Genomic DNA, 13,662 nt, shown 5'->3' on the forward strand with positions numbered 1-13,662 from the left:
TTGTAAAATTCATGTATATACGCTTTGAATTATCTGTGAGTCAAGTATGTAGCCAGATGAGATATAGCGTATCCCCATGAATTCAATATTGGAAATGGATATGCAGAAAAGCAATATAATTGTTGGAGATGTGTAAGATGTTTTTTCGTGAACAGAAAATTAGATCAAAGGAAACAATAACGGATAATGCCCTTCTGTCTGTCTTTATTCCTTTCGAAACCTACATTGCAGCAAGGATTGCTAGGTATTTCTGATGAAACAAATGAAGTTACCTCTTGTTGTATTTTCTCCTTAATTAGCCGATTAATATCAGCTTCTTGAGTATCCTCAGTTAATTCAAGTTTCTTGATTGCTTCGTCAGTTTCACGTTGATCGGTTTCAAGATCATTTTTCCTAATTTAATATTCAAATTTCATTTCTTATCAAATTGTTGAATAAGTAATATTTTTTGTCATGCTTTAAAAATTCAAAATTATCAAACCTGCTCAGCGCCTTATTCATATTTCGCTGAGCATTATTAAGCACACTCTGTTCTTTTGTTGCTCCCTTCGATGCATTTTCTTTCCTAAAATGACTTTTAATTTAAAGAACCTCCTTCCTCCGTAAACGACTGAGCTCGAAAAAAGCAATATATAATGTTTACTTCAAGTAGTGATGAACTACACGAATTTCTGAAGAAACTCACCTCGCTCGAATTTCGTCAAGTTCCTTCTGATAAGGACCAACAACTCGATTATAGACCTCCTGAATCTTAGTGTTTATTTCAGCCACCTTTCCACGTACCTCATCAGCCGCTTCTAATGCTTTATCACGGGCTAGAAAGTAACTGCTGTAATTGTTATTTACAGAATGGAAGATGAAGTTTTCAATGTCTTGAAGAAGTTCAATCTGTCATCGAAGAATTCAACCTTTTGTAAGTTCTGCAACTTCAGCTTTTTTACATTGTATGTCTTTCTCATCTACGCAAACACTTCTAACTCTAGCTGTTTGTTCCTCCAGCCTGTGCTCAAGATCAGCTACTTTTCTTTCAAGAGGTCCAATGTCATTTGACAAATTCTGTTCATTTTTCTTTAGTCTATCGCAATCAGTTTGAAGCGACATCACGCGAGAATCGAGCTGTAAGTTGAATCAGAATTCGTATAAAGAAGGTGAAAATTTTCATAACGAAAAAAGTTATGATTTGCTTTAATTTTTTCTTAAAAAAAGTGTGGTGGTAGTTCATTCAACAGTAAATTTAAATATAAACCTGATGAATGACACCTCGCAAGCCATTCAGTCGATTCTGCTCTTCAGTTAGTAATTTCTGCAGCTCAGCAACCTCTTCGGATGATTCGTTCGAAGTGTCAACTTTGACACTTTGGCCAATTCTACCTCTACAAAATACATAACGTGTTCACCGTATCTACCAAATATCACTAATTAAGATAATTTGTCAAATAAGAGTAAGTACCTCCGTTCAGATCTTCCACCACCTGTCATAGAACCACTTGTTTCAACCACTTCACCTTTCAGCGTTACCACTCGGTAACGTTTCTTGCTACCCATACCAATACGTGTTGCAGCCGTAATATCATCTGCTATCAAAGTATCACGTAACGCAAAATAGAATGCAGGTAATACCGCAGGATCTGCTACACGAATTAAATCAAACAATCGAGGTGCATTTTCAGGTCTGAAAATAAATAATTTCAAACAAAAAAAGTTATCGTAGCAAGAAAACAATTGCAGTTTACTTCAATATCAACACTTTTTAAAGAAAACTTTTATGTTCATGCATATTCGCTGATCAACGTACGTGGTGGATAGCTTTGCCATATATGGACGAAGTTTTTCCTGCTTATCAAGTACCAAGAAGGAAGCAATGCCCAAATTCTCGCGCCTCAGAAATTCCACGCACATTTGAGCAGTATCAACGTTATCAACTACGATGTAATCCAACGGTCGACATGTTGTCGAAATAGCGACATCATACTTTTCATCAATTGCACCGAGATCACCCTGCAGTCGAGAAGGGATATTTTAAAAACATTGAAATTTAGACTTCGATTTAAATCCTGAAAAACTTAATTATCTCCCAATTCACATGAATATTATGATGTAGGTGTAACCTGCATCATATTACGACAACCGAATGCCACTAAACAGCAATATATCCTTAACACCGATTCGTAACGGGAAACCTACAAGACGTCCATATATTCCTGGTATGCTTCCGGATGACTTCTCGGCCATCAAGCGTCTCAGTACGTTATTCTGACTCTGAAATGCTTCCACCGTGCGTCGCTTTTGCTCGAACCTTGCCATACATTGCCGAACCTAGGAAAATGAAACTTTTGTCAAAATTAAATTTGAAGTCAAAATTTTTCTGAGAGAAAAATATATTCTTTTAAGAGGAAAAGAATGAACAACGTGCAATTAAATGAAGGAAAGAATCCCTTTGTAGAGTGCAACAAAATCGAACTATAGCACGAAAAGTGGAATCATGTTCGGAATTTCCAGTGAAATGGAAAAAAGTTTTCAAATAAAATTTTTTTACCTACTTCATAGACTAATGTATATATCATTGTTTATAGAATCTTTATATTTTATTGAACAAATAGAAAACTAACATTTTCAGCGCACTCCGCTTCTTCCTTCCGTTTGTTTATCATTTCTGACTTGGCATTATGAAGCTCTTTGTCGATATTTGGAATTGCCTGTCTTACTTTACTAAGTTCACTGAAAATATTTAGCATAAAAATCACTGCAGAGACTATAGGAACAAAGTCTACTAGCTGCAAATCCCATTATGGTGTTAACAATTTAAATTCAAATATTCTTTCAAGGTCAAAATTTTTTGTCAAAAGAATCTTAACCGAGAAAAGAGTTTTTTCACACGATTCGTAACAGCACAGAATTTGTCTGGAATAAAACGAACTGTCAGGTGCATTACTTTTCGAGCATAGCTATTTCATGTTTGCAATGATGAGAAAAATGTCAACATACTTTAGTTTGGATTCCAAGAGAACTTTTACATCATTAAGAGATGTTTGAATTTCCGAAAGTTTTTTTTTCCCACTTCCTCTTCTCTACGCATTAACTGTAGTGCTTCCTGCGCCAACGTTAACTGGAAAGTTAACACTTTATGCCAATTTGACCATCAATATCATTCAAAACAGTGTGCTTCTTAAAGTTTACAAATTTTCATTCTTTTCATTGTAGCTCTTCAGTTTTAAGACGACAATTTATGAATGCTGCTGATGTTTCTAAAATAGATAAATAAAAAGTAAAGGACTAACTTTGCTGCTTGCCTCATCCTCCTTAGCAGTAAGTTCTCCAACTTGTTCTTCTAATACCTTTTTCGGGCCTTGAAACTTTATAGTCTGCTCTTGTAGTTCTTTGAGATGGACATCGACCTACAAAACGGTTTCAACATTAATTATAGGCTTAAAAAATATGAAAGGAATATAATCATTATATGACTAAAGCGTTACTTCGATTTGCTTTTGCGCAATTACATCATCAATTCCATTTAATATTTCGCGATATTCTTCAAGCTTGCTCCTTGCTTTTGTTGGCACCTGCTCCAATTCATATATCTGAAATATAATTTATAAAGTCCAGAGTATTTAGTGCAAGCATTTAGAATCAAGAAAATTCATGATAAGGAGTACAAAATAGTATGTAAGAGAAAAACGACTTTTTCTAGAAATGGACTGCTTCCGCAATATTAGTCAACACCTACTGGTTCACCGCAATAGTTCGACTTTTATTTCTGAGCTTTTTTATCTGAGAAAATTGATGGATAGTTTCGACGCATTTCACATGTTATATGCCGGATTTTCAAAGGTAGATACACTAACAGGTGCAGGTGTTAAATCTTCCCCTCAGTTGACTCGTTAACTAGGAAGCTGGTGATTTAGATGCTTAGTATGTACCAGCAGAATGAAGAAATGGTTTTTCAATTCCATGCAACTCCTACAATACGTGTTCCGAGTATTTTAACAATGCTCAAAAAATGTTATTTCACCCAATGAAATAATGCATTGAAGAAATATCGAAGAAATCGAAGAAACTTAAAATCAATTTAATCATGCTGTCAATACTGCTTGCACTTTTTGAGTGGAATTTTACAGAATATATACAATTCCATACAAATTAAAGACTTAGTTTTGAATTATACAACTGACAATACAAGGAAACCTTTTTTTCTTCATTCGCTATGTCAGCAATCAATTTCTTCTTCCTGTCATTAAGGCGAAGCAACTCAGCCTTGCGCTTTTGTTCCGCTTGTTCCAGTTCACTAAGTTGATGCTTCATTTTTTCGTACTCTTCCTGTGTTTTTTCGAAGGATCTGAAGTAAAAAATAAATTAAGACCTTGTAATACACAGCAAAATTTCAACCTCATAAGTCCAACCAGAACCTATAAATTATACTAAAAAAACACTGGCAGAGTATATCCAATTTTAAAATAATATCCAAGTAAATCGTCACCTCTGCAGCTGTTTCTGTTCATCCTTCCTGTTCTTTTGTAAGGCTAAGACTTCTCCCTGTCGTTTTTTCGTGTCTTCCAGATCCTTCTCAAACTCCTCTTTCTTCTCCTCATCTGCCTTTAGTTCCGATTTGGCCTTACATCTAAGAATGAAGAGGAATTATACTTTCCAATTCCAAAACCTTAATTTAAATTGAATACAACATAAAGTTATCATTTTGTATCCATAACCATATTTCCACTCTTGGGTCAAAAAACATGCAAGAATTTACCGATCAGCTTGCAGTAAGCGATTCTTCGTCAGTGCAATACCGTTGTCAATACGTAGTTCTGCAATAAGATTTTTCATCGGGCCTTCAGCATCGTTTTTTTCCTTTTCTGCAAATTTCGTACGATTCAATTGCGCAGAACGTTCTTCTTGCAACTGATCAATTTTCCGCTGAATCGTTTCAATTGGAACCTTAAAATCAGTAATTCTCTTATTATATAAATAAATGTACAATATTATCAGCTTACAGAAAAAAATACAAGAAAATTTAATTTTTGAACAAAAGATGGTCAAACAAAACACGGTAAAACATAGTAGTAGTAATTATACGTAGTAATATTAGATATTAAAAACAGAGAAACAATAACTTTGAGCCTGCTCGAACCAATGATATCTTCCAAATACTCCAACATGCCATCATCATTTTCATTTAAAGCTTTCGGTTTCATCAAAGCAATTTGTTCAACTTCACCCTGGACAATTTATGTTAGCTTCACACAGAAAGCGTTATTGTGCAAGTCAAATAAAGAATGGACAATAAGCAAGATAATATTGAACATTGTGCAAGAATGTATTGTGATACCTGCAAAATGAGGAAGCGATTATGAATGAGATCGATTCCAACGCCTCGCAACAATACAGCAATATCTTTGAACTGCATCGTTTTACCATTATAAGTATATTTCGAAGAGTTATCACGGAATGCAGTTCTACTGACAGTAAACTGACTGGATGGCACAACATCATAGCCTCCATCAGGCTAAAAAAAGAAATCTCAGAAGAATCTCACTGACAAGATTCAGTCGTTTTACAAATGATTATCAGTTTTCAAACTCCATGGAGATTTTAAAATAAAATGTTTCTTCATATAAACAAAAAGCTATGCGAACCAGTAAAGTATCTGACATTGAGATGAACAAACTATCTTGTTAAACCTAGAAGTTATTTTCACGACGAGTCAGTAGCGAAAATTCTTTTGCCATTTACTTATCATATCAACTTATGTACATACCAAATCAGTAATTTTCTGGAAATTCACACCGACAGTACAACTTGATATGTTTTCCCGACCAGCTGAGGAATGAATCAAAACGCTTATTTTCTTAGAACGAATTTTTGATGCACGATAACCAAACACAAATAGCAAAGAATCAATCACATTGCTTTTTCCGCTACCATTAGGTCCAATTATGGCCGAAAAATTCTGAAAGAAAAAACGACTGTACACAAAATGAGGGACAAAATATAAATTTCATATTCCACAAACTTTACATGTTTCAAGCTAAAACTAAATCCGTTCATTTAATTTATTCAAATTTCACCATATTATAATCGTCAGAGATTCCAGTTCCTCGAATGATATACCACAAAGAACTGATATCTGATAATGATGCCAGATTTATTACATTGAGCTACATCATACCTACATGAACATTGTGAATTAAGCAGAAAACAAAAATTCTAACCTACCTGATGGAAAGGACCCAAAACATGTTTACCATAATAAGACTTGAAATTTTCAACATCAATGCTAGTTATCATAAGTCGTTGTCCACTTCCATCGGCACTCATTATGGGCTCGGGCATCGGAGGAATTTCCATATTCAACAAATTCTGAAACAAAAATATCATCTTTCTGATATCCAACCTTTAGCATGTAATAACAAGCAACATAAACGACATAAAAGTTTTGAGTTTACATAATCATATGTCAAATTTTTGAGTTTATAATGCAACCAAATCGCTTGGAACTTATCATTACTATCAGCAGTTCCAAAAACTGTATGCAAAGTAGCTGAGGGAATCTCAGTATCAACTCAATGAAATACAATAAGGGTAATCACCTCTTCATTAACGTCATTACGAACTTGCGCCCGCAAATCTTCATCACTTTCTGCATCGGTACGTCCAGCACTACGTTTAATTGTTGCTGCAAAAAAGTAAATCTTCACGACAGTTGGATGATCCTATCTTACATTATATTTTGACACTTGGACTAACTCCATTTTTTGTCAAAATCCATCAAGATTATGCACAAGTTTTCATTAAGCTTGTCACGATGTAACTTTGCAAGTTTATAATTTCATCAATTAGCAGTATTTATGAATTAAAACAATTGATTTTTTCGGATGAATAACTAAAACAATTTTCAAAATTAATTTACAAATGTATACCATTTACCGCAGTGCTGGTATTTTTCCCATGTGACTGCGAAGCTGGGACTTTTTGAAGATCTTTCCTGCGATGCATTAGTTTGCAAGTGTTCCTAAGATGAAATCAAATTGAATTGCATGTTTACGCTTACAACTTCAATTGTTTCATGATATGACGAAGAAAAAACAGCAAATAAATAACTGAATGACTTATCAATTAATGCTGCTGTTATTCGCACAATACAAAAACGGTCGGACTTTTGATGCAATGTTTTAACCAGTTTCACACATTTCTACATCTCCAAATCGTGCTTCACGTACTCCCACTTACAACAAGAGGTATAACAAATGGAATATGCGAATTGGAAGTTTATCTCTGACAAATAATTCGATATCTACAGATAAACAAACTGAAATAGTAAAAGATTCCAAAGTAGACTTAGTGATATTCACGCAATATTTTGTCTCCAAATGTCACTTTAAAATTTGAATTTCCAAATATTTGAACAAATTCAAGCAATTTAACCTAAGAAGGTACTCGAATAACCAACAAAATACAGCAGAATAAACGTTGTATATCAAACAACTCATCTAATGGTGTTCATTGTTAAATTGGCGCCACATGTCCACTACGGTCGCTATTATCGTCGTCATCGTCATCCACGTTCAATAATTTGGATGACGTAGTGACGCAATGAAAACTTGAGAAATTCGTCGAAGTTTCACTTGCCATTTATTCAGGAAATTTGTTCGTGTTAATTGGTATTAATTATGGATGAGGGAAACTTTAAAAAATAAAAACAGGAAATTCTAAGCGAAATTTGATGCCTGTAAGACTAATAACTTCTACAAAATATTCACAAGAATGACTTTATTAAGTCTGAAATTAAAGCGAATCCAATCAGTATATATATGGAAAATCCCTTTAATTTGAAATTAAAAGGATTTTCCACATATACACTGATTTTGATCTTGTGATGACGAATATCAGTTCTTGTTCCGATAAATGATAACGAATATCAATTCCTGTTATGATGATGAAAGATTATCAATCACACTAAGTTGATATGCATGCGTGCATGCTTGCATGCATGCACAGTGCATTTTCTTGTTGATTCATCAACACAGTTAAAAACTTGCTCATTTTGGTCCACAAATTATTTCCATTTCATCATTTTTCAAGCATGTTTTTGTTTTTAGTAACATGTTTTCAATTATTCATTTTATCAGTTCTTCAATTTCATCACTCTTTAACACACCAATGGCTCTGATAAGCAACTCTGATTACCCTATTTGATTATCTTTTTTCACTCCTTTCGTACCATTTGTTGTTTGCAAATTTTGCTTTTACTTTTAAAACACTAGAAATGGAAACTTTCTGTCCAAACATTTGAATAAATTAGATATTTCTATTAAACGTTATCATAAACAATGATATTATCATCTTTGTTTACTCATTTTTGGTGTACGGTTTGTTGCATTATTCTTTCATTGTTTTTATACTTTTATGAAATTATATTTTCATGCACTTTCGAATTTCAGGAAGGTACCATTAAACATTAACATACTTTCCGGATAGGAGTTTGAATTTATATCTTGAAGTTTTCAAAAATGTTTTTAAAAATAATTTCGTCAATGCTTTCTGAGCATGTAATCTGAAAGCTAATTCTATTCAAAAGTCTTTTAAAAAGTTTCAGAATACATAAACGGGACTTCAAAAATTAGAAAACACACACACTCATATAAGTATATCTGTATGGGTTCCGGACAATAATTCAGTATCGTTTATAAACTTCGAAAATCGGTTAGATATTCCGGAAGTGCTATTCCGTTGCTATTCCGAGAAATGGCACACCGATTTGGAATCCAAAATCCATTGTTGCTAGTCGTTTACACATATCAACAAGAAAATGAAAAACGTTGGACCGGAGACTTTTTCATCGAAATCGACAAAAATAGTTGGTCTTTTAGATTTGCGTCAAAATTAAAACATTTAAAATTAAGTTTAAATTTGAAGTTTGTAAGTTAAATAAAACATTGGATTCGAAAGTTTTTTTAGTGTGAAAAATTTTGAAAATTTGATTAATGAAAAGAAATTTCGTTGTCTTCTCTTCTGTTTTGAACTATTTTCAACAAAGATCCACACATGTCATCACATGTCATCTAAAATAGTGTAGAGTGATTGAAATGTCTCAACTGGATATTTGCAGTTTTTTGGTGACAAGAAATTGAAGAAGTTCTTCCTAATATTTGCAACATTTCCATCCTTTGCAGTCTTCTATCCTGGATAATTTTATTCTTTTAATTGCTCATTAAACTCATTTAATTATCGATTATTTCCTTCGAATATTTCCTCCCAAGCATTTATACCTCAAATCCAATCACCTCCTGCTTTATAACTGAGCAAGAATAGCTTATTTTAATTCATTTTTTGTGAATCTGTAGGAAGAATTAACCTTCATCGCACTACAGATATAATACTGTATGATGCCGGTTACGGTATGCAAGCAGCAACCTGGAAACCATTTTCAAATGCGGATGCAAGCCATATCTTATTCTTACAGAAAGGTATTTGTGTTAATAATATCTTAACCTGAATAAGATAAATATCATGAACAACGACCCATTAAATCTTATTTCCATTTTCTTTCTTATCTACTCTAAATTTATAAATTTGTTAATATCTTTCGAAGAAATCCATTTCTCATCCAAATTAATTCAATTTTTGGTGCGCTTCACCGTTGGCTTAAATTTACCGGACATTATAGGGCCGCATGACATCATTAATTATAAATTACACTGCTTGTGCCCGAGGAAGTACACGCCTTACGTTGAAATTTCAAGTAATTCCGGAACTTTGGCTCGTAATTTTCGTAAAAAAATCCGAATCCGTACCGATAGTAGCACTATTCGTGATGCAGAATTCAAAATGTTTATCGGTAATTTCAATCACTTTTTAAACATTGTAAAAGTTTAATTCTTATTTAATGATTGTGATAAGAGATGTGATAAGAAATAACAACTGAGAACAGACAAGCTGTTCTTGAATGATATGAAAATCAGTCGGTTGTGATAGTAATTAACTTGAAAAAATTCCAAATACGGAAGCAAATTTTTCAAATGCATTTTAATCATCGATGATGACATGAATTGGCTCAAATTTTACACTAATTAATATTGAAATGTCCCTTCACTTCCATTTATAGGTATTAATTGCTTCGTAAAAATAAAACTGAAAAGATGCGCGGTAAAAAGTAAGTATTTTTTATTGTGTATTAAAGAATTTTCGAATCTAACTTTAATATAACTGAAAAAAATATTACTTGGAAATTTGCAAGTTTAGAAGGAACGACAAGAGGACAAATGACGAAATCACTGCTAAATTCCTTTCCACCGCCATACGCTCTGCCAAAAACACTTGAAAATTACTTAAAAGTTAGCCTAAATTTTACATAATTAACAAATTAATTTTATCTGATCAATCAATTTTAATTTCGACAAAAGAATGGTGAAATCCTTCGATTAAAAAATTGGCTTGAAATGAGCCTATTTTTGTCATGTTTAAATTTAAAAAATTAAAATTTATCCAAAATTAAAGGGTATTGGATATGTAGAAGTAATAGACGGGATAGAATGTAATGAATCAGACAGGAAATCATTTATGAAACGACTGATATCAATGTTAATACCATTAATTCTGCATGCGACACCGCCAAATTTTCTAAAATATGACAAGGATGGTGTCAAAATCCTTTGGGAATCCAAGAAACAAAGTTTATATTCCTCAATTTTGAATCTTCATATTCATTTCATATCATATAAAGAGTAGTTTGTTAAACTTTTCAACAATGTTACTGAGATGAATACTTTCATGAAAATACTTCCATAATTTTTGTTTTCTTCATCGGCTCTTTTGTCACTATTAATAAAACTTTTCAGGAATGGCTCTAACGCATCAATATGTTGAAATGTTTAAACAAAAAGTAATTAGCAATTATGCTTTAAAAGATTGTAATAACACTTGTTAATTGATCAAATCACTTCATTTGCTCAAATTATTACTTTCGTAATTTCACGAAAAATTTCTTTGTTCATTTCTAAAGATTACAATAATTCTCGAACTTTTTCACAGAATCATCGAATGGCAAGTCTTATTCTTCTTCTCTAATAAACTCTTTAAAATAACAATGATGATAAATTGAAATAATTTTTTATGAATTATATAAGGTACACTTTAAAAGACTGAACAATGAATGGAATGTTTCAACAAAAAGTAATTAACAATTATACCAATTAAGCACTTCAAAGCATAGATAAATTTGCATAATTAAGACAATAATAATAGATAGCAAGCAATAAGTTATCAAATTTCTCAGAGGAAATGATTCATCATAAAATAGATCATCAAAAAGGTAAATCTTAAAGGTAAAATTGTTCTAAATTTAATCATTTAACAAACATACTTTATAATATCTAGCTACTATTTATTATGATGCAATAAACTTTGTAGTATTCATAGCTAACTGTTTGATCAACTTCAATCAATAAATCACATAAAAATTAGAATAAATTAAATTAATGATTGGATAATAAAGACATATTTAATTTTGACAAATAGAATCAGTAGGGGTTTCTTTCTTCGACACCAAGAGGTCATAACTGCCAACTTCTAACTTTAACCTCATATTCATTGACATCCGCATTTCCGAAAGAAGCGCTTCCACAATTCGTCGCATTCTTCTGGTGGGTGACATTCCTACAATAGCATTTTTGAACCAACTGATCTATGCAGTGCAACCAATCATTCTGTTCAGAGTTGTCGACAAATTTTGGTCCCCATGCAAATCATAAGGTAACTCAATGTCACAGAGAGAAAGAGAGAGAGAGAAAGAGAGAGGGACACTTTCAGGACACTTAATTATTCTTTCAAATTATCAAACATAATGCGTAGTCCTATCACTCTTTTGATGATTACTAAAATGTTATGCAAAACTGACTTTGAAGACTTTTTTGATGCTACTTTCATCCTTTTGCTCAGTTCCATTGATTCTTATCATAGCTGATGTATCATTGATATTGTAGATGCGATGGGTGATATCACTTCCTCTCTTATCACTTCCCTTATCAGCTACTTCGGTGACATTCACTAATCTCTTCATGGTATTCTCTACGTATCCCAATGTAGCATTCATTAAATTCTTCATCGTATTCTCTGTAACATATCTCAATGATACCATTAATTAATTAATACAGATTCTCAATTTTATATTAATTAATACTGATCCTTAATTGTATATTAATTAATACAGATTTACATCAGTGCTTTTGAAGTTTAGATATCATTGGTAACAGCTTATAAACTTTACTAATTTTCCACTGCCTTTAATTACTATAAAAACGAAATCATTTATTAATTAATAAATATGATTACGATTAATTAACACAAAACTATTTATTAGTTAACGTAATTTTTGGTTTTATTTGCGTTTTGGTAAGTATTCCTTTGCAATATCAAATGTTGAAAATAATAAAATTATTTATGCATAACTTGCCGAAAGAATTTATTGATTCCGCAAATCCTACACTGAAAGATGATTGTTTTTCAGTTTTACTTGCTTTTGGTAAACATTCCTTTGTAATATTAAATGTTGAAAACAACAATAAAATCTACAAAGAAAGATTTCATTAGTGATAAGAAAAATTTGAATATCAAAAATGAAAAAAAAAAGTTCCTGTAATTGGATATAAATTATTAAATAAGAATTCGATCAAAAACATTTCTCTTTCTTTTATGGAATTTTTTTTTTTTTTGCAATTCAAATATCAACGAACTATTACTAATTACTTTATTTAAATCTTCCAATTCAAAGGATATGTGCTAATGTTGAAATTAACAATTTGCAAAAATTTATTCAGTTATTCTTGAAAAATTAATTGGTAATAAGAAATTTACATTTTCTAAAATGAAGAGATAGAAAAGAAAGAAGAAAAAACGATACCGTTATAATGAAAGCAGCCATTAATTGTCTAGGAGAAATTGTCGTATAATTGAAGAGCAATGAGGATAATGATACATGACCCGTAAAAAGCATCTGCTATTATCCACTTGACCTCAAAATTATATCCATCATCTAGCGGTTATGTTTTATTGATTGCTGTATTATCGACAAAATCTATCATCGAATGGGAATGAAATCATGATTGAAATGCAGCAAAATAAATTCGATTCGAAAAAATTCTCAAAATTTATTAAAATATTAAATGTTAAGATATTTGTTTTAAAATTTTGTAATATTATCAGAATAAATTGATAGATTTGCCAGGATTGATAATTATTATTAGCTATAAAAAGAGGATGAAACAATAATAGCATTCTTTTAAACTTTTTAAAATTAATTTTTTTTTCGGCATGATAAAAAAAATTTTTAACATATCGTTGATAATTCATAGAAGAAATCTTTTTTTTTAATTAATGATAAGAGTTTTGCTGCAATTAATTCAATTTTTCTTATCAATCATTATTAGTCATTGTTAACTAAAATGTTCTGTCATCTTGATGCTTTTCCATAGCAATGCTAATGAAGGAGTTGCTTGCTTTCACGTGATACGTTATCAATGTATCACATATCACGTATTTCGATCAATTGTAGAAAACAACAAAAACATCGAAAGAATCGTTTTGGAAAATCGATTATTTTGCAAAATTATCATATATCCGATGGGATTGAAGACGAGGGAATACTTTCTAATACGAGTTGAAAGGTCAATT

At 31.8% G+C, this 13,662-nt stretch overlaps 3 protein-coding genes across 3 annotated transcripts in view; 1 reads left to right on the forward strand and 2 right to left on the reverse strand.

Annotated features, from left to right (window-relative positions):
• LOAG_16823 (SMC family domain-containing protein) overlaps positions 1 to 7,040 on the reverse strand; it is a 12,484-nt gene extending 5,444 nt beyond the window's left edge. The window contains exons 1-20 of the mRNA XM_020449482.1: positions 6,915 to 7,040; positions 6,585 to 6,670; positions 6,211 to 6,354; positions 5,753 to 5,944; positions 5,324 to 5,500; positions 5,109 to 5,213; positions 4,745 to 4,932; positions 4,475 to 4,615; positions 4,183 to 4,333; positions 3,474 to 3,578; positions 3,279 to 3,395; positions 3,015 to 3,106; positions 2,610 to 2,718; positions 2,185 to 2,316; positions 1,796 to 1,998; positions 1,451 to 1,672; positions 1,247 to 1,373; positions 909 to 1,116; positions 686 to 815; positions 482 to 565 (exon numbers count right to left, since the gene is read on the reverse strand). Of these exons, the coding sequence (XP_020307001.1) occupies positions 482 to 565; positions 686 to 815; positions 909 to 1,116; positions 1,247 to 1,373; positions 1,451 to 1,672; positions 1,796 to 1,998; positions 2,185 to 2,316; positions 2,610 to 2,718; positions 3,015 to 3,106; positions 3,279 to 3,395; positions 3,474 to 3,578; positions 4,183 to 4,333; positions 4,475 to 4,615; positions 4,745 to 4,932; positions 5,109 to 5,213; positions 5,324 to 5,500; positions 5,753 to 5,944; positions 6,211 to 6,354; positions 6,585 to 6,670; positions 6,915 to 6,990 (2,789 nt within the window). The 5' untranslated portion in view covers positions 6,991 to 7,040. The remainder of the gene's footprint in view (positions 1 to 481; positions 566 to 685; positions 816 to 908; positions 1,117 to 1,246; positions 1,374 to 1,450; positions 1,673 to 1,795; positions 1,999 to 2,184; positions 2,317 to 2,609; positions 2,719 to 3,014; positions 3,107 to 3,278; positions 3,396 to 3,473; positions 3,579 to 4,182; positions 4,334 to 4,474; positions 4,616 to 4,744; positions 4,933 to 5,108; positions 5,214 to 5,323; positions 5,501 to 5,752; positions 5,945 to 6,210; positions 6,355 to 6,584; positions 6,671 to 6,914) is intronic.
• Positions 7,041 to 8,739: 1,699 nt separating this feature from the next.
• LOAG_02101 (hypothetical protein) lies at positions 8,740 to 9,870 on the forward strand (the record flags this gene model as incomplete). Its single annotated transcript, XM_020445932.1, has 3 exons — positions 8,740 to 8,851; positions 9,366 to 9,461; positions 9,662 to 9,870. The coding sequence occupies 3 exons, from the start codon at positions 8,740 to 8,742 to the stop codon at positions 9,868 to 9,870; spliced, it is 417 nt and encodes a 138-aa protein (XP_020303664.1).
• Positions 9,871 to 11,494: 1,624 nt separating this feature from the next.
• On the reverse strand, positions 11,495 to 12,097 carry LOAG_02102 (hypothetical protein; the record flags this gene model as incomplete). The annotated part of the gene is made up of 2 exons (XM_003137640.1): positions 11,495 to 11,649; positions 11,914 to 12,097. The coding sequence occupies 2 exons, from the start codon at positions 12,095 to 12,097 to the stop codon at positions 11,495 to 11,497; spliced, it is 339 nt and encodes a 112-aa protein (XP_003137688.1).
• Between the last annotated feature and the right edge of the window lie 1,565 nt (positions 12,098 to 13,662).

This window comes from Loa loa (genome assembly GCF_000183805.2).
Source record: "Loa loa unplaced genomic scaffold supercont3.21, whole genome shotgun sequence".
NCBI classification, from domain to species: Eukaryota; Metazoa; Nematoda; class Chromadorea; order Rhabditida; family Onchocercidae; genus Loa; species Loa loa.